At 33.9% G+C, this 22,117-nt stretch overlaps 1 protein-coding gene across 4 annotated transcripts in view; it reads right to left on the bottom strand.

Moving 5' to 3' along the window:
* LOC126818720 (opioid-binding protein/cell adhesion molecule homolog) overlaps positions 1 to 9,929 on the bottom strand; it is a 63,689-nt gene extending 53,760 nt beyond the window's left edge. The window contains exons 1-2 of one of the 4 annotated variants that reach the window (XM_050546258.2): positions 9,680 to 9,929; positions 7,406 to 8,005 (exon numbers count right to left, since the gene is read on the bottom strand). In XM_050546258.2, the coding sequence (XP_050402215.1) occupies positions 7,406 to 7,466 (61 nt within the window). In that variant the 5' untranslated portion in view covers positions 7,467 to 8,005; positions 9,680 to 9,929. Of the gene's footprint in view, positions 1 to 7,405; positions 8,098 to 9,679 lie in introns of those variants that run through there. The other 3 variants (XM_050546257.2, XM_050546259.2, XM_050546260.2) reach the window with 3 other exon arrangements.
* Positions 9,930 to 22,117: the final 12,188 nt, after the last annotated feature.

The raw sequence follows: 22,117 nt of genomic DNA, 5'->3' as shown, positions 1-22,117 counted from the left end.
TTCGTTCATAATTATTTAGATATTCTTGAACAATAGTATTATAATTACTGTACCAAGTCTGAAAGGAATATATTCAAGTAATTTGTGTCAAATTTCGATAATTTAAAAAAAAAGCAATCTCGAGCAATGGTAACACTGAAACGGTTTACAGGAACAGCGGAATAAAAAAAAGACACATAGGCTGTCAATTTTCATTAACTAAATTTCACAATGCTCTATTTCAACCCGCTTCCTTTTTTTCGTATCCATGTTATGCGTTAACCAACCCGAGCAACTCATGTTTCACTGACAGTACACAGATAATGATTAGGAAAAATTAGTGTAAGTCTTGATTTTATTGTGACGTTATATCTGCCTGATTGACACTATTGGTATAGATGTGATGAATTGATAAGGAGGACGAGGACTACTTCACTTACAGCACAGCAAGCTGAATTAAGTGAATTACCCGAGTCTGAAGGAGTAAGACACAGGTGGCAGCAAACCCGCTTCACAATAACTTTACACTTGAGCAGCTCAAAGACTAACGTAATTTCCTTTACGACGTTCGCCTGTCGCACTCATTCTAACTTCATATTAGTTTTCCAGCTACAGAAGAGCAAATTAATATAATTGTAGCTGTGCGTAGACCTTAAACGAGTGGGTAATCTGCTTTACGCATTAAATATGCATATACCTAATTTGTTCTCCACAGTTTTTGTACATCCGTTTACAGCACAGCTATCATTGGCTTTGCTATTATCCAATAATACGACAGATCCGGTCAATACTCTAATATAAGTTTTAACCTTTCATATTAGAGGTGTCGCAATTATCAATCATGCGTTTACTTGGAGAATTATGATGTAGAATTTAATTCGCCATAATGATCGCTTCGATTTTTACACAAATTGTCCCTGCGTGGAATAATGACGAACTTGTTCAATTATTAATATATATAACGTCAAATTGTCTCAGATATTTTCTTTCTAAAATTAAATTTACATCACACTGTCGTTTTCGTTTCTTTTTTTTCTCATCAACTTCTCCACTTTTTTGTTTTATTTCTCTCCTAACTGCAGACGACAAAATGACAATATAAACCAGTTTGATGGCAACCAGATTCCAGTCAGAATATTCAAATAGTTTTCAAGACTGACACTTTCAACCAATTTCAGAGTTAAGCCAAAGAAAAACGAAATTAAACATTCACAGAAAGAGGGCGTTACAGAACTGTCATGGCCGTAATTAACTTAAGAGGAACTCTAGACAAGTAGACACGAGAAAATCCAATTAAGGAATCATCCCAACTGGAATAATATATTTAATATAGTTTACGTATTTATGTTTGAATTCAACTTTTTCTAGAAAACATGAAATAAAAATGTGACATAGCTTATATATATATTGAAGAGTTGAAATAGCCTCACAGATGGTGAAATCTCCTATGAGATCTCATTTCATTAAATTTCGCTGAGTTTTGTAAATGTTTTAACATAACTGAAATTTCAGTTTTAAAAGAATTATTATGAGATCTAATGCTAGGTTGTTTAACTTATTCAAAGGTAAGAGCCTGGTTAACATCCGGAGTGATTCACCTTGATTTACGAAACCTTATGAACATCTATAGGCACCTCAATTATCAAATGTTAATAATCCTGTTGATTTTGAGCCATTTACTGAATTAGTCTGTAGAGGCTCCAATTAAAATGGTAACAGGTTGTTCAGCTGTTGGTCATGAACTATTTCTGACAATTATCATGAAAACCCTGTTCATATACACTATTATATTAAAATGAAAGAAAACTTTAAGACACCTTTGAAATTTGAAAAATTCCCAATAATTACTTCTGGGGTTACTTCCCGTGATTTAATGAAAACTTGTTAGCACCATAGGTGTCACAGTTATCATTAGATCTTTGTAAAAAGAAAAAATTAACAGTAGCTTGAATGGAAGAACTGAAGTCTTACATAAGCAACATTAACGCTCATGGTTAATAAATCACATAAGTACTCCAGAGTATCCTGTTTCTTACCTGGCATTTTGGAGAGTGATTGAGACACTCAATTGGACATTTTTGTGTCAAATTTTGTTACATAATTTTACATTTACCCGGACATAGTTTGGTTTTCACTCATGGCCTAAGTGGTTTTCGTTTAATGTAAGTGAATTATATCTGTGAAGCATGTATGGTTCTCTTCAAGATGTTGCTACCCCATCCTATTTGGGAGATAGAATGAATATCACCCAGGATGGAATGAAGTCAAATCGACACCAGTAGGATACATCGTGATAATCCCAAACAGGTAAGGTAAAATTCTAAAATATAATGTTGAACATTTAAGATAGAAATTCGAATCTTATGCTTGACAATGATGGACCAAAGCGTTATATCTAAATGTCAAAATTACACTATTATACCAATCCACACGCGTATTGATTTTACCAACTTGCGACTATTTTACATGCGAAAAGCGAGACATATCGTATCACCCCCTACCAGAACACACAACCACGTGGTTCCTAAATATCCATCCCGTTTATTATTTGAAGATTCAGTTTGTCACGCAATATATCATGCCCTGGTTCAAGTACTGTCTGATTTTCAGCTCGAAAATTATCAAACGAAACATTTTAAACTCAATTGTTGGTATGAAAGACAGCAATGTCCTCAACGTGAGTGTACTATCGCCTGATTCTGTGAAATCGGTAGACACGTAACCGTTTTCAGAGCCTTGGGTAAATGATTCTGACATACTTGTAATTACTAATTACTTATTGTGAATATCTGAGAGTATCTGTCGAAATGAAATGGTTTTACAAAGTCCCATATTTCTGCACTAACTTGGCGTACTCTTAATCGAATTCCAACTGACAGCCGAGAAAGGTCTTTCTTGATTTTCAAGTGACAATGTATAGTCGTTGGGATGAGATAAAAAAAAAACCAAGGTCCCGTGTAGACATTGGCGTGCATGTAAACGAACCCGTGACAGTTGGAATTCGAAATGATGCAGAGATTATAACGTTAAACCCCATTTCACCTTTTTCAAGATTAAAGATGCTGCGGTATTATAAAGCAATTACAAATTTTAACTCAGACAAATGTGAATCATTTAGAATTTCGCTTTTTAAATTATTTATAGCTCTTTGAATTTGTGATGACCATACAGTGTATTATTAAATTCGTAAACTTTTAGAGCTTCTTTATTTATCCATGAAATAAGTTCTTATCTAAACTTGACAAAATCAAGAATTTATTTTTCGACACATATGCTTTCGCTTGAACGATATTGCCGATATCTTTAGAATTTTCAGTCCTCTAATTCAATATTTAACTAATATAGAATGTGTGTCCTCAAATTAAAAGACAGGAAAGAGGAGCTAATCCGATCATCTGGACGTGTAGAAGAATTACAACAAAGTAAAATATCGTGTTCAATTCTTGTCTTTCAGTACGGTTCTCCGTATTGTTTCGTCATCATCGCGACGGTGACCGACATTAATCAACTTAGAGTTATCGCCAAATATCAAAGAAAGTTAAATCACGGAAGAAGGTGAAAATCCTATATGAGTTCCTGATCCCAAGCTTAATGTCATTTAGAAGATCATGGTTGCCGTCTTATACAAACTCTCTACGCTAGAACAGACACAGAATCTGGAATTCGTTTTATTTTTGTCTCGATTTATATTTCGTTTCATGTTCTGGGCAGTAGTCTAATCTTTGTTTAATGGTTGTTTGCCTGTTGCTCTTGGGTTGTGAATATTTATACCACATTTGTATTTTGAAAGCCCAAGAGCAGGAATCCATTTCTTAATCACACAACTATTAGACAGAGAATGCGCCGAGGGAATGCTAGGGTTAAAAATATACAACTACATTCCGTCTATTGTGTTGCCGAATAGATTAACCCTTTGTGTACAGCATCAGGAATATTAACTTATATAATAATTTTTGGTTAGAGTCCTATTGTAAATTTATTAAGATAGTCACTGCATAATGACCCTTAATTAAGACAAGGAATAAATCCCAAGTCATTTAATGCGTTGATATAAGACAAAGGCATGGCCTATATGAAATTCGGCAGAATAGTTTTTGTATGCTATGACTAACTTGAGTTGATTGCACTTAATCCCATTCATGTTGGTATATTTGCATTTACGTTACTTCCTGTAGTGAAGCATTCGGTAATATCTGAAAGCCGCCATTACATTCGCATTTGGTTCACGTGGCTATTTAGAGCGACTGGAGATTCCACAGTACTTTACTCCTGATTTTAATCAATATGCATGACTTTAAAAAAATTTATTGTCTTTTTGTGTAAATGGTTTGTACTGTTTTTCTTTGTTAAAGGAGATGTTCTTATGATTTAACATTCAGATGCTTTGATGTTGTTTTATTTGTGCAATTTCTATATTGTTTGATTGTCATACAATGTCAGAGCAATTTTATGACCAAACGATTTTTCCCCCAAGACGATATTACTTCCTCTTCCTTTTTTAAATGATTAAAGCTTAGATCCTGTTTTAAGTTGTTGGTGATTAGTTTGTATGGATGGTGTACACACATGTATTACGATAGGAGAAAAGATTTCACTCCCAGTTTCTGACTGTTTCATTGTTAGTTGAACCATACTAGTATAATAGTTTTTTTTTAAAGAAATTGTTATTCCATTTGACAGGGGCGGATTCTGGATTTTCAGAAAGGGGGGGGGGGGCTGACCAAGTCACGACCGACTCGTGTCGGAGTAAATTACGATTTCCATCCTAAACTGACTGTTAATTCCTTTCCCGCGAGAATATATGGGGTAAAAAAAATTTTCGCCACCGCAAAAATAGGGGGGGGGGGGCGTACGCCTGGGCGCCCCAACCCCTCTGGATCCGCGCCTGTTTGACTTTTACACATGCAACAGTCAGTATCGCCTGTTTACTTCTCGTTTGAGTTTACATAGCTAACAAACTTTTGCTGCATGTTTGCATTTAAGATATATGTTAGACTGTTCACTTTTTCTGCGACCTTGACCTTCAGGTTGCTGTGATACTACCAGACTTTGGTTTCTGAAGTTCATGAGACAGTGTATACCTATACACAAAACACACTTCTATAGAATACAATTACAGTGTATACATAATACACACTTCTATAGAATACAAATAACAGTCTATACATAAGACATACTTCTATGGAATATGAAAATGAAAAGAAATGAAATCGGGTTTAATGTCCTACGCTGTTCTGTTCCGACTGGGCTAATGAAGACGGCCATATGCCATACAGTGTTCTATGAGGGAAATTTTGCCGAGACAGTGGTACTATGGCCTTATATCGAATTCCAACTGCCAAGGTATCTTTTACGTGCACGCCAATCCATACACGGGACCTCGATTTTCGTCTCATCCGAACGACTAGCAAGCTGTCCTTGTCAGACCTTCCTGCACCACCGACAAGGGGAAACCAAGTCGGAAAATCCCGATGAACTTTCTCGGCCAATGATCGAACAAGCAACCCTCCAGGCTAGCGAGCCAGCGTTTTACCCACTTAGCCAGCGTACACCCCCACCCCGCCATCTATGGAATACAACTGAGTGACGTTTCGACTAGCCTTATCCGGTTTTTATCAAACATTGATAAAATGTAAATTCTGATGAGACATTATTTACATAATTCAACAGAATTGTGTCCTGTATATTTCCTGTTCAAATAATAAATGCTACTGAAACAATTTAGTGTATGACACCTCAATACAGAATGCCTGATATGACGTTTGATTCGAGGATTGTGCACAGAGCTCTACATTTTTAAAACTTACTAGATCTGCTTTTTCGTAATGTTGATGGATAGTTGGTCTATGTTCGCCTTTCTGTCCATCTTAATTACGAATGGTTGATATTTATACTTTATCTACTTTTACTGAACAGTTTTCACCGCATTCTCTACTACAAAAACTTTCATTTAAGGTCAAAATATTTAAAATGTAAACACAGGTACAGGCGCATCCCTAAATGAACCAATACATCAGACATCAGATCCAATTATTTTAATGGGCTCTATCCTCCCAGAAAAAAAACCCCTTAAAACCACTTCTGATTACTATTTACATATAGATTTTGTGTGCTTTTTTCGGATAAAAAACTCTTTGAAATACTTATTTAATATCAGCTAGTAGAATGATTTATCATGGTCTTACTTTAAAGACATGTCATAAGTTATTTTGCAGGTAGTTGTTTTGTTCTATCTTTGTATTCTGACATTGATTTTATGTTTCTTGTGCCTTGTGTTTTATAAATTACTAATAATTTATTTTCATGACCTGTAATTATCTATTTTGAGAACTGCCACTTCAAGATAGCAAACAATTAAAATATTGACGTTTTATTCGTGTTTAAGATAAATATCTAATAGGTGGTAGACTTTTCAAATATGTAAAGTCAATTGTAATCAAGCATGGAGAGATCATTAAAAAGGCTATGATTTCAAGTTTATTCAATTATATGTTTTTGTGCGGTAAAAGAATGTACCTACAGGCGTTTAGGTACATTCGTTTTCCCGCTCAAAATGACCAACGGAAGCTCATAAGACAAAGATGAACTAGTTCTTGTTCTAAAATAAATCAAGCGATAGGGTTTATTTTTCAATAGAAATCAAGAAATATGATAATCTGTTCCTTTCTGTGGTTAAGTCGAATTCATTGAGATATTAAATCGTAAGAACAAGATGCATGTATACATATGAATGGCAGAAGACAATATTCGAATTTGAAAGCGCCAATAAAACAATAAAAAAAACACCACTTCAATGTCCATATATCATAGAGAAACCATAAAAAGGAATTTTTAATTAATTCAGGTATACACATATATAACTACATGCCCAGGTTATGTTTATTCGTTGTTTGTGGAAAACGAAAAATTTATTTTGTTTCACTGAAGAGCTAACTTGCAACACATTCTTTGCTAATTCATCAAAGAAACAGAACGCAGAACTACTTCGTCTTTGTGTTCAAGGAAAACCGAGAGTCATTTGAATTTTGGAGATATTATCATTTAATTGGAACTTGTGTGGCCATTGAATAAAAGAACCAAAGACACAATTTATCGTAAACTGAACTTGCTCATATAAAATTCATTTATAGAATTTTATATAAAGTAGTGTAAAACACGGGACGACCAAAAGTTACCAATCAGTTGTATCATGTACATCTTGCAGTTCAAGGTGGTTGACCATAAAACACGTTAATTATGCTTGTCCAGATGAAGTTAATCATTTTAATCTAGTTAATTACTAATCACGTTAAGTGCTTAATTTACCGAATTTGACCCGATCGATAATATCTCAAGTAGCCGGCAAACTTTTTTGCGAGGTCCACTAACAACATAAATACAAATACTCAATTGTTCTTTTATGTAAACGAAAATAAATGGTACTTACCGACGATTTTCACAAATGACATGGAAAGTAAAAAGTCTAAAAATAAGGCAAGCGTTTCCATCTTTTCCTGAAAGTCCGTAAATCACTCAATCATTCCTTTTTCATTGTTTTGTATCTTGAAGATCTCGCCGACTCTTAAAGTTGATAATCATAGAAGTTTCACATAACGCATCAGTGTCATGCCACACCACAAACACTGAAATAGTTGAAAACGTGTAATCCCTAGTCCAGCTTGTACAACAGCCAACATGAGTTTCTGTGAGACGCGGAAACAAAATATCGAATAGCCTTATGGTACTGGCTTCTGTGTGACTGCTGCCGCCTATTGACCGACGGGGCAGCGAAGGGGACGGTGATAGTACGACGTCGATTACAAATGGCTAAATTCAATACATCAGTACATGTGATTATCGACAAGAGCAGAGAAGATGCCAAGTTCAGCTGAAATCTTGTCAAATCTTACAGCTATTCAATATGATATTTAAAGGTTTATGAATATACGTTGGCTTGCTTGACTTATATATGTATCATTCGTTGATTAGTCGATCTGTCACTGGTGTTCGGCCCTAGTCGGCTAGCTAATTTTCAAATTTTCAGTAGCTAAATGATTAATAGAAGTAATATGAAATAACAAGTCACGACCTTCATTATAAGAAACCTGACCACCGGTCTTAAATTACTTGCCTATCTGTTCTGCTTTATTTCTTGTTTTCTACAAAGAAATGTTTGGTGTCGGAGATGCGGATTGATTTTCTTTAATTATCAGAACGTCATAGCGCTATATATCGGTAGCAATCGTTTCACTTCGTACAAGAAATTAGGGGGAGAACTCGGATCCGGTATGGTATGAGATCTTCTATAGTGAAGGGTCACGTTGTGATTTATATCGTCCTAATCATTTCATTGACTTTTTTGTTTTTAATTAATTAAATTCCGGGACTCGCGCAGACGTTTTGATTTACATATATCTTTTCTTCAATGTTATTAAAAGAAGGTCCATGCATGATGTATATTCCATGTTCATTTGTAACATTTTACAGTTGGCGAACAGCGACATGTGTAGATTAAAAGTGCACATTATTTCATGCAAGTATAATGGGATTATTTGGATGGGAATAACAATAACATTGTGATTTTTTTCTGAATGCAAATGCAGGCATCACGTTATATAAGAAATGAAATAAAATGAAATGGGGTTTAACATTATACATGTAAAGATTCAAGAGTAAGAAGTGGCTATAACCAATATTCTCATTGTTTGAAAATAAAGTCCATGATTTTCAAAACTAAACTGATCAGAACAACTTTAGCTATAACAAATGCCAAGTGATATAATTTGGTAAAGTTATCGAAAATTCAAAATTTGTTGGCTTTTTTTAGTCAAATTATATAGAGATCATTATGTTAAGCCAAACATGTCTATTTGTTTTGGAATTGAGCCTTTCAAAAGATGTTAGTGAAATCATTAAAACATTTAGAAACGAATGTTTAAGTAAGAATCATAAAACTGTATCATAAAATTCGACTTTTTTTTAAATAACATAATTGACTATTTGAAGTAGTACCGGGTACCTATTACTGGGAAGGACATGCTATTTGAAATCATAAAAGCGACATATTTCACAAATAAAGTTCAAGTAGCTTATGTTTTATTTTTATTTTAGGTCGACCAGATATGAGCCAGAATAGCATGTCTTTAAAAGCGATTATAAAACGTCATAAACGTAATATGCAAACAGGAAATTCACACGATATTCTTCCATCTCTATCACGCAACCATGTTTGTACACTGGAAACAAATTCTAGTTTAGGCTATAAAAAAAAACCGAGTATTGCGTCGTTAAAAATAATTCTAGTTTAGGTTATGAAAACACGAGTATTGTGTCCTTAAAAATGAGATTGAGAAATTAATGAGAGAAATTCGGAATACTACGCCGTGGTTTCCACTTGTGGTGCAGGACAGAGGGCTGTTTAAGCAACAGTGTCTTGTCGTTTGGATTGGACTAAAAGCCGAAATCCCGTGTACATGTTGGAATTCGAAATATGGCGTATGTCCGTCTTTATTAGGACGGATGGAGCAGGAAAGTGGGACATTAAACCCACATTTCAATACATTTACTTTTACATAGGGCATGCGATTATCTAGTTTATTATTTTTTTATGTGGCGAGACCTCTTGCAATTGTCGGTTTTTATTGCGTCATATGTTTCTAAGAAATGTACATTTTGATTTATTTGATCAAAATTGGTATATCATAGTAAGTTAACTATAAACCTTTTGTTCATTGTCGTCAATCCCTTACTGCCGGTCCGGAATTTTGCAGGTTTTTTCGACTTGCCTGGATTGTTAGGTTAGCCATAAGGAGGTGCCCTGTAGAAATCCAGAGTCCCGCCGCGATTTTATCACATAGACACTGCCCTGTACTGTCATTGAAATGTGGTAAGCGCTCAACAGATCAGACTTTGTAGGGTAGTTTTGTAGGAATCCTATTGAATCGCACAACAGTCCAATGCACATTACTTACTCACGTCACTTAAAGATTGTAAACGTTGTACTGCCCACAATTTCGAGGATTGTATGTTTCAAACATACATGGGATTGTACAACCCTATAACAATTCAGAAGTTATTTGATATTTTTTAGCCTGAGCTGCTGGAAATATTCTGCTAGTCGTAAAATGACATCCTATCAAATTGCAGAGTTGTTCATCAATTTTATTCGTGGTATTTGCCCTTGACCTAAAAACTTATTTTAGGTAGTGCTGGTGTGAGCATAACCATTGCCTGACAACGCCGTGTTTCTAAATAACGGGTTTTAATTGTGCCTATATAAAAGTTGTTTCTATTGTAGGATCCATTGAAGCTATAATGGATCATTGGTTATAGAAAACTGCACAGCCACTAGTTCAACTGTTTACATTTTCCATGGTTTTAAAAGTAAAACAATTTTAAAAGCATGCTCAACACCAACATGGCGCCATGTTTTCAAGCAAAGTTTAAAGTGAATCATGATGGAATTATAAATTCTAATGGTACCATCTCAAGAGAGAACTTATATAATTAGAAACAATGGTCGTAATTATTACAGCTCCTATAACAATGTTTGGTGACCAGATGGACAATGGTCAATAATATAGTGATGTAATAATGGAAATGATCAGGGAATTATTATACAGACTAGTCAAGTATCGTTGCCAGAAGCAAAGGTCGAACATCGTCCTTGTTAATGTATTCGACAACTAATTGAAACTAAGGTTATATAAATTCCTAGGACTTGAACTGTTTTTATAATATTGCGTGAAGTTCGAGACTTCGACCTCCGGGTTGGACACAGTCAAAGATGAAATTGCTAGTTTTTTCCATAAATTCTATTAGCGCCATGTGCAAAATAATTGGGCCATAATGATATTTCACACCATTTAAACTTCAGTAATCTTCCATTTACATTCTCAATGTATCTAAAACAAATGTGCAAAACGGGTCTGCTTTCGAGTCGCAACTGGTAGTATATAGAAGATCCAAGAAAATAAAACTTGTTGACCAGCTGGAAAAGATAGATTTATTACCATTAACCTTATTATAAATTAATTTAAGACAGACATAAACGGCCATTACCTTCCTAGTTTTATTCTATCATAAAACCGCATAATATATTTTTAAGGTTTTCAACGCAAGTTGATTTATTAAATAAACGTATAACAGAAAAGAAATTGTTATTTTCAAATTAGATACATGTCATGCATAAGAAATAGGTGGACCGTGTACCCGGGATCGTTAAGAAATATATTGTGTGAAAATATTGCATTTTATACTTTTTCAATTGTAAACAAACAGCAGATAGCATTAAAAAGATTTTTTCTGTTACTCACAGCCTTTATATAAGACACAAGCCTAGATCTAATAAAATAGTGAATTATGACACCTCTCTGATGTTCAAACTTATTCAGTTCTTTTCATATTGCCTCGAAAAAATTCTACGGTGGTTAATTTTAAAAGTTATTTTACGTACAGGGCAATGCTCACACGGTTGCGTTTCCGTTTTGCGTCTCATCCGAACGACACGGAATACGTTCTATGCCAGCTTGCTAAACTTCGACTTCATTAGCAAGCAAATCCATAATGAACCATTTTGTAATGTACTAAACATAAAAATATAATATATCCAGCATAATACTACTTAGATTATATATTTTCCGAAATTTTAAAAGAAGGGTAAAATAACAACGACGTCTTGCTTAAAGAATGACTCCAACACGCCATTTTAATCAACACTTTGAAACGTAGACATAACAAAAACTATTTGCTGACATTTTGATTTAATAAAGAATTTAGCAATGCCTCTTTTCTGTCAAATCTATGCCAATATTTGAAATGAAGTCACATAGACGACTAGACAATGATTGTTGAAGGAATATATTCCAGGTAATATTCTGGTTTATATTTATAGTAAATTAAATGTTGACCCTTTTGTATAATTAACTGTAGATTCGTCTGTACTGTACCTCGCAGACGACCTGGCTTATGTTTGATGGAAACCTTTAGCGAGTCCCCCGAGAAATTATCCCATCCTCTGAAGAAGATGTAATTTAATTTTTCGGCTACCATCGTGTCTTTCTGTCGGTAAACATGGCTTCATAAATATTTAACACTCTGAATGGTAATAGTTTATAAACCGTCTAAAGTAATTATCGAACATGACAACTGGGAATAGGACTTTTCGTTGTTCACATCTAGGGTCAGCCATATTTGATATAAAAGAAATATCTACGAAACCCCGGCTATCACCCACCTGTGGCCGTATATTTAATATTCTGTTATATTGTGATATAAAAGTCAGACAACTGTATGTAACTAAGCTAAAAAATACTACCGTTTTCTGAGATCGATTGTAAATATTTTCGATGGGTCTAAAAGTGTAACAAGATCTTTGCATCGGCCATATTTGATATTATATTTGTTTTAATACACGTAGCTAATAAAGCAACTGGCTGAGCGATTCTACAGATGGAAATCTTTTCCGAAGTGAATATTTGTTGGAATGCATGCGTCAACTTATTCCTATTCATCTACAATATGCAAACTATACCAGGAACATCTGGTGTCAACTCAATGATTCATTATAAATATGGCTATTTGTATTCATCTACAAATATACTTTCTATAACACCTGATGTCACTTCCCATTCCAGTTCGCGTTGCTTATACATTATTGTTGAGTTTTTGTCATTGACCATAAAAAACAACACGTGATAGTCCATAATCGGTTTGTGTATTATACCCTACAGCCGAATCTATGTCATCCTTATTGATATTGGCTCAGTAAGGCCCGGCGAATACCGCGTGATTTTCCAGTGTGGGTTCCCGTTGTCAGAGGCGCAGGTCGGAGGGACTAGCAAGGAAAAGGATCCCATATGCATGTAAAAGAACCCTGCCGTCTGACCAAACTTTCTCACAAAACATACTGAATGGTATATATTCGACTTTATTATCCCGGATGGTGTGGAAAATTAGGACGCTTCCTCCACTGCTTTCATTTATTTCCTTATTGATTATTCTTAATATTTATATTTTGTAAATGTCAGTCTTTCATTGTTGTTTTCCGGATTTAAAAAAATAAACTTTGGGGTATTTGAAATTTGGTACGGCAGAGTTACAGATTAAGTATGCGTTTCGTGTGACTCCATTGTTCAGCAGGTAGAACTTTGAGGTATTTGACTGAAGGTTGGTATACTGATATATATTCGCGTTTCGTCGGATTCCATTTACTTTTGACTAAATGATGGCCCATCTCTGACGCATCGGTGTCTGGTTGAAATTTGGTACACTGCTGTTACATGTCAGAATTAAAGACCAATGCTACAGATTATATTCCAATAGGATTATGATATAGAAATGTATTCCGTTCGGATTATGATATATAAAAATTGTATTCGCAGTATCGGTCTTTTATAAATGCTTTTTTCATTCTGAAATATTCTCAGAGTGCTTGTTTAATATAGATTACTACTTATATTTTATTTGCATACGGGAGTCTTACATCATAATTGTTCCCTTGTAAGTGATCATGGACAGGGAGTCTGTCAAGCAGCAACGTATAGTCATTCGGACAGTACCAAAACCAGAGGATCCCGTTTCACGTTGACTACTGACAGTTTAAATTCGATTAAGAATAAGAAAAACTCTAATCCGGGATTTTCGGCGTATGTCCATCTTCATTAACCCATTTGGTTCGGAAAATGGAACGTTAATTCCAAGAATCTTAAGAGACACGGCGACCTGAGGAAACATTACACAGTACATATTGTATATACTCCAGCCAGTTTCCGTCATCCATAAACAGTTAACCATGTCGTGTAGATAATCAACTTTAGTTTCCACTGTTCCCATTCTGTCATGTCTACAAATTTCTGCTGATTTGCCTAATTACATCAGAGTGGTATACATATATGGAAAGATACACTTTTGATTACAAGATAAACAATTGAGAATGGTTGAACATCTTTTTATATTGATTACAAGACTTCTTGGTAGAAGTGTAATTGGAATGTTGCTATGAAACAGGAACCCTTTAATCCACTCATGAAATATATATGTAGATACATACACGTACTTAGAAATCATATTCCTATCTTTAATGTTTTACATATGCAATTCATTTTAAAAGGTTAATGAAGATTAAACTCTTGTCGTACACGGTTAAGCTTTCCGTCAAGGTATTCAAGACCGCGCTGTAACGCAGGTTCCTGGAAGACAAAAATAAGAAAGTTTTAACTTACCAATACCGTGCGGTAATCAGAGACAAAAAAGGTCCATCAAAATAAAGAAAACTCCAAATAATAATATCTTTTTTAAAATTAGAAATTGTTAAAATAATAATAATACCCAATACTTATGTAGTATCTGATGTCATGGACGGAATAAGGATACTATAAAATCATACAAATAGTCAATGATAAATCTGTGTTAATAGTACTCAACTGATAAGTAGTAGCTTAGTGATATATTGCTGCATATGAAAATGCGCCTTAGCACAAAAAAGTTAAATCAAATTGTTTCATGAATATTATTTAACCACAAAACTTCTAGTTAGTATATTAGCGTAATATGTAGGCGTGTGTACAAACGTTTCTGAGATATTCTGGAAGCAAAACCATTTCAATATCTCTCCCGTTAACATCTTTCGGCGTGGGATAATTAATAATTGGAAAATTAAAATTATCCATTTGATCGTAAAAAAGTGTAACATCAAATTTCTGGTTTGCGTCAATAGTGTAAACTAGGACACCACGTTGCCACTATCAACAGTTCCTTCAATCGTCAACTAGTCAGCCTAGATGGAAACCATATTACCGCTAAATTCAGTGTTATTTACACTTGCAACAGTGATTAAGATTATTAGGTGGTGCAGGGACGGTGATATTATTATAAAACTTTAGATTAATTGAAAGAACCATGAATTTTTTAAAAAAAAACCAACGGGTTGATTGAATAACAATCAAGGGTATTTTCTTTATATTTAGGTTGATATATTGTCATTATACCATGACTACTTAAATTTCAGACCATTGAGCATGTCGATCAACATCCCGTCTAAATGTGGTCCCCATTTTTAATACAAAAGAACAGAGCCCGAACGGCTAACTATGCGAACATTCCAAATAAATAAATGTTTTCCAAGTTTTTAGAAAGAGAATAAGACTTTAAACTTAGAAAAATCCATCGTCATTCAAACTGCAATCTAGATAAATCAATCCATAAATTTGTTTGTCTATTCATATTTTGCAAGACTTGAATTTGCTATATGTACAATGTACACATATTTGTAATCATCGAAAAATCAAAAGATTTCTATTGTAAAAAAAAATCTTGAAAATATGTTCTGTTTTGTTTGTTCAAATCACACAGCAATATTTACAGTCAATAGAGTGTTTAATCTGCAATATGTTTTTCTATATCCAATATTGACTCAACTAGATTATAAGAATTGTATTACAAATAATTAATAAATCAGATTTTCTCTTTTAAATCTTGCAGTCATAGCTTATGGCATATTAATAACTCATCAATAACAAAGAAGGTAAAGAAAGATGGCTTTATGAATCACAATACTCTCTTAATAGCAGTACATTTCCCGAATCGATATATATTTACAAGCATCAAATATTGGCGATGCTTTGTTGATTAGGTAATGGATAAATAATTTGTCTTCACATTTGTGAGTATAAAGGTATATTATCACTTTTTCAGACATACTAAAATTGTGAAACTCACAGATCTGCATCCTGTAACCTCTTTTAAAGAATAACAGAGAGACAGAGAAATGGGGTTTAACGTCCACTCGACACAAACTTTTAAAGAATAAGGTTATGAGCTAGTATCCAAGTGGCCATTTTATGGATAACCACTGACGCACATTTTCGTTTGCGACATTTATAATACAAAAAATTGTATCGGTTCGAATAAGTGTTTGAGATCCTTAACAAAATCAGTTATCTGTTGAAGTGATGTAGTTTTTCTCTTTGTTATGATCTAATACAATCGAATGATCAAAAACTGAGGGGCCATTGGGTAACTATATTTTAAGATCTGGAAATGTAATTTCAATGATTTTATTCGTGAAATCACGCAAGTGAAACAATAGACGCTGCTATGTCAGATTTAGCTGTAACATAGAGGTAGACGCGTTCTGCTTTCTTGCAATGGTATTTATTTACCATTCGATATAAAACTCTTACTTAGCCGTTGTCATTACTTAAACCTAACACACTGAAGCTACCACATGGATATTGAAATATCTCGTGTTAAATGACCAAAATCGGAGTCACAAACCCAAGTGCTTATTTGAACTTCCATGTGTATAAATTTTATAATACTTAAAGATACATTATGGGAGATTAGATAAAGAGCTGGTAGTTCTCACTATAATAGTTGAAAATGAGATAATGTAAAGGGAATTTACTGAAAATTTCAGTCAAATTGATCCACCCGGAACCGAATATTTAGCGATTGAATTTTGGGCCTAGCCTCGATCATCATTACTAAAGTCGGCACGATAAGAAACATAGTCTCGATTTTCCATTTTTTGATTTAATCAGAAGCAGCAGACCTGATTCTGATATGGTCTGGAAAGTTAGTTAATGTCTAATTAATAATTTAGATAACATTTCAGGCCTAATGAAAAACTTGCAGTTGGCAGATTTAGCTCTTGCATAATGTATGTTTAAATTATGAAATGTTTGATTTTTTTAATTAAAAATATAAATACAACAACAACACTAGTTATTACAGTCAAACACAATGAAGAAACTTCTTTTCAGTTTTTATCTATTGGAAAAATGCCAGTCATAGTATGTTTAGCTACTGATTTTGGAAGCTCTTCTCTTAAATGATTCTTCGATGACATTGATGAGACAGAAGGTAAAATATTATTGACAGGCAGTGACAAAATTTAACTAATTTCAATTCCAGACCCATTGTCAGGAGGTTTTCAATTCTGTACGTGTCGACATCAGGACCAAATAACTCCATTAATACATAGGATAATGAGTTTTAGCCACAAAAACTGACAAGTAATTTCTGTGATTACATGCCGAAAATGGAAGTGGAGAAATCACTCTAAGGAAAGTCTATATTTGAGAATTGGGTTTGAATATTTTGTGCGGGACTGTACTATTTGAGAAAGCCTGTGGCGCAGTGTATAGATGCTGGAAGGCTTAAAATTTTTATCGAATAGCGTGGACTTCATTCAGTGAGTCATTGGTAGGGTGTTGATTTGTACCTTTAATTACAGTAAGTAAATACGTAGAACTCAGACAATGTAATAACATCTGCTAAACCCGGCAACAAACACCATTAACAAATCACCTCGCTTAAAATGGCGAATAAAACATTTGACCAGCAAATTGAAAAAAATGTTGAAGAAATGGTGAAAGTCTTGATTATTGGTTTTAGTTAAAAACTTCTTTAAAGGCTATGTGAATTTATTCTTACTTTCTATCACAATTCAGTTCTATGTAAAATTGGATCTAGTCTTAAAATATTGAAAAACGTAAGAATTAGGAACAAACAGAGGTTAAAATTAATAGCAATATCATCTGATTGAAAATTGTTATTCATAGAATAATCTTTTTAAAAAAAACTCTGGAAAATTATACCCACACTTCTGAATTATGAAATCTTCCCCCACTATAGGGTAATTGTTCACTTAACATTACTCGAGGCTACCGTAGCTATGATAGCCCAGACGCCAGTGAAAGTTGCATAAACTTGATTTGGATTTTAGATATTGCATTTCTTGAAGACCTTTATAATGTAGTGGAATCGCGTGTCAATTAGGACTTGTAACATCTTTCCAATAAAACTGGAATATGATGAACAGTTTTTCAATCATCCTCTTCTGTCGACTACATTAGATAATGAAATTCATGTCGCCCATGACTAGTGCAAGGGTTTAATATTACTGTACATTATTATGACTCGTGAATAAAGATTAGGATAATTTAAAAGTCATACATACAAAAAGTGGTGCCTTGAATCGCTTTGATTAAGAAACAGGCGAAATGGGGGGTGGAAGTTCGCGCCATAAACAACCGTGAATATTAACTAAACTCTCCCTTGAGAGCGTGTCAATAAAATGACGCCAAATATGATCATTGTAATCTGGAAGTTGGCCACATAATCTCCCTCATAATCATGTCTAGTTTCAAACCAAATTATCATACATTCCGTTTCTCTCACCAACTCATCATAGAGATACAAGATACAAGGAAACCCGAGCTTAAATTAATATCGATGTCGTTGTCAGTGTGGACTAGAGTTAAAGTATTTACTACCATCTTTAAATAATCAAATCTCTCAACTCATCTACAGCTACTCTTTCATAGATTTCAAGCTCCAAAATATATCACTTGTGATACAGTAAAAATATCCAATTCTCTAGAAGTTTACTACTTATTTCTATAAAAGTCCCAAACCCAATCAATGAATGGGTGTCGTATCAAACAGGATTCTTTGAATAGTAAGGATTATGCTCTGCTCGCCTATTCAATGCAAATACTTGAAAATAAGTAGTAAAAGCTTTCCTTCTAGATTTTACAACTAAATTTAATATATATTTTTATTTCACTAAATTCATCTTTATAGTAAATACGATTAATTGGTCATGTTTAATTATTCAAAATACATTTTTGAAATCATTAAATGGATTTAATCATCATCTTCTTTTTCTCTTTATTTTCTACCAACCTCAAAATCACCCATAAAAAAAAATAGTGTGCTCGCAATATGAATATATTTCACATCATCACTCTCCGCTAATGTTCCCCAATACCAAATACAGCTCAAGACCTTGATAAGGATATATTTAATAGCTGAATTATATTCCCTGGAAGGCCTTGGTTTAAAAACAGTATAACGCAATAGCTCGACTTCTAGTGTTGCTTTGTTTTCGACAACTGGGATTATTCCAAATCTATAATGGGTCTGTCTGTCATTTTTATTACAATTAGTCATAATTACATACCATTAATTAACGCAGCTTTAAAACACCGAAAATTCAAATATACACATTGTGGTCCATTTCCTAATGAAATAGCGACTTATTCTTGACAACCCAAATACCATAATAGGACTTCTGGTCTTTCTCTTGAAAAAAGGTAGTCTCTTCAAAAGATGAACACAATGAGACGAGAGGTAAGGGAAAGAATACGTATATCAAAGCCCGCTTGTTACTTAAAGCCTAAGATGAAACACAGTCTCCCAGTGCTCTAGACTACAACATTAGATGCTAACTGTATTTATAATAGATGATATAAACGTTAAATGTGACCACTAAGATTTCTTTGGGATATAAATGAATTCTGGTTATTGAATAGCGTCTATCACCTCGGCTGATCTCAATATATCAGAAGAAGCGGACATTGTTACTAATTTAGAAATAGATAGGACCGTGTAGCAATCAAGAGAAATAAATACACCAATTAGTGTAGAGACATCAAATTAATGTAAAGGAATGATTCTTTTATTCAAACTGATTCGGAAACTCATAATCTTAATTATGTAATAAATCGTAAAACACGGAACGGATTGTTTCTAGAAGTAGCGTATATTCCATTCTAACGATAACGTCGTACATATATACATAGATTCAGAATAAACCTACCAGAAAAGATCGTTTATAATGAAATACAGTAACTGGTTTTCTATACATGATCATGCTATTTAACGTAAACGATGTTTACTAATTAATGGTTCTATTTTATAGGGTAGATTTAGATAAGTATTTTTGTTGGCAATCTCTATGTAGAACACAAATTAGTTAGGCTTCTGTCATCGTATAAAAGAATACATCTATGTGAATAAACTGCGTACATACGCCCATATTTGCCCAGAAAATTAATATTTTAATAGTTTATTCAGGTTGACAACGACACATACGCACCAACCGCTTACAAACCTATTTAAACACCCAGGATAGGTAATTTATGATTATGTTCTTGTAAGTTCTTCCATTTTGGATATGAGTTGATTTCTGATGCACATACAAGGAAATGACCCAAACCCTGGATCATGATTTTCAGGGTCTTTTTTCAAGTCATGGGAAACGATGGACACTAAACCGTTGATTTTGAAAACCTTTTTTTATTTTAAATCTACAATCACACTGCAACGTTGATAAACATTAAATTGATATAAAACGACTAATATGGCACAATGTGAGTTGACCTTTAAGTCATAAAACACAGATCAAACAAATTGAATTTATGAATATGAACAATCACAGATTGTGCTCTTAAAGCGAAATATTAGGGAAGAACAAGTGACATGTAGTCTAGGGAGACATATCGATTGGTGAATTTTAGCTTCTCTGCGGTTATAATGAAACACTAAGACTTTATGACAAGCGGCGTTAGAAAAACAAACCATCTGACAAACTCATTTTCTACGTGATTAAATGAAAGAGGCATAATTTCTAAAGAATTGTGTTTTGAAGTAAGGTACTCTGGAGAGGTAGGAAGGGTTGCTTTACGGAAACCTTTGTAGGAATTAAAATCAATTATATCCAACATGAGACCCCTCATTCAAATAAGGTTAGCCATACACAATGCGTCTCCACCAACTGTCATTAGGTACCATAATTGTATTGTTTTGGAGAAGACGTTTTTGTGACTTGTCAAATCCGTTTAATTTATAGTAATAAGATGTTTAAACTCAAATATTGCTACAGACCTACGTGGTTTACACAATGGCACATTTTATCCGAATCATTCTCCCCCTGGACATCGGTCATTTTTTTTTTCAAAAATGAAACAAATTGTGTGGATCTGTGTCGATTTTGTCCTATTAAACATCCAAATTCTATTATGACCAGATGATTATATTCTGCAAATATAGATTGGGATGGGCGATCCTTGACAGGTTACATAACAATTTATGGTTTTGATGTACGCATTAAAATGTAGGACGATTCGGCAGTAGAAATGTCTAACCCCAACCCTTACCATACCATAATTTACCAAAACAAACATATCCTAGTACTCTTTATCTTATAAATCTTCTGAAAATTAAATGAACAACATATGGAATGTATCATACTGTATGTTTTATTAGTTCAAGGATCCAATGAGAAACCAATAGTTCAACAACATTTTGCCTTTGAGCGAATTTATGTTAAGTCAATAGACAGATTATTTGGGCTGCTGGTTTCAAATTTGTATTGCGAGTTGTATCCACGGTGGAAGTGCTGAATGATAGGAAAATCCAAAATGTCATCTCATCAAACTCCCAAATTTAAACAAGGTTGAGTGAAAAGGAAGATTGATGTCAAATAGTGTGTAGAAAACGTGCAAGTCTTGTCAATAGTCTGACTCGATGTTTTCAGGGCACGTATGTGTATTGTAAAGAATTCATCGCTACCCCTAGAGCTTTCATTGACGACTAGCGTTCAACGAGCAAAGACTTGGGAACCATCATAGTGAATTGGATGAGGTCTCAGCATGAAGACGATGAGCAAGCATTGATTAGCTCCCAACCATACTCCCTTATACAATAGACAATCTACTTCTATACGATAGCATAAGCCGTGGGGTACACCAGCAAGCGCTCATATGGCATTGAAAAAATATTGTTCAATTTTCCTATTAGAATGGTACACCAAAAATCATTTTAATACGAGTTCGGCCCATTTTCTTTGAAAACAGTTTTATGTACAGATATATTAGAGCTATGAGAAATGCTAACAAGATTAAGATTTTATCAATAACAGCATTGAAAGCAATCAGGCATGAAACGATATTTTGACAAATATGTTTTTGAGATCTTTTCTCTTTTGAATAACTGAATGAATGAGATACAGCAAATTCATTTAGGTCGATCACTGATTGAAAGGTCACGTGGATTTCGTGTGAGATATTGTGTTCTTTTAAAACTACATATACCAACAACCACAAAACTGGCCACAGAAGTAAGCTATGATCTATAGAGTTGGAATTAACGGTCAGCGTAATATGTTAATTCATTAATCTGTATATTTTGATTTTCAAAGATTTCGATGACCAATTTAAAATTTTAAAATTTCCAGCTTTATAAATCAAGAATAAGACTATCGCAAATAAAAGTCGTTTTAATAATAATATAAAAACAGACATCTAAACCACTACATGTAACAAAAGGTACAACATCCCTTGAGACAAATGGAATAAACCTACTTAAAGCA

This window comes from Patella vulgata, chromosome 4 (assembly GCF_932274485.2).
Source record: "Patella vulgata chromosome 4, xgPatVulg1.2, whole genome shotgun sequence".
Classification (NCBI taxonomy): Eukaryota; Metazoa; Mollusca; class Gastropoda; family Patellidae; genus Patella; species Patella vulgata.
This window is presented reverse-complemented; position numbering and strand designations above follow the sequence as displayed.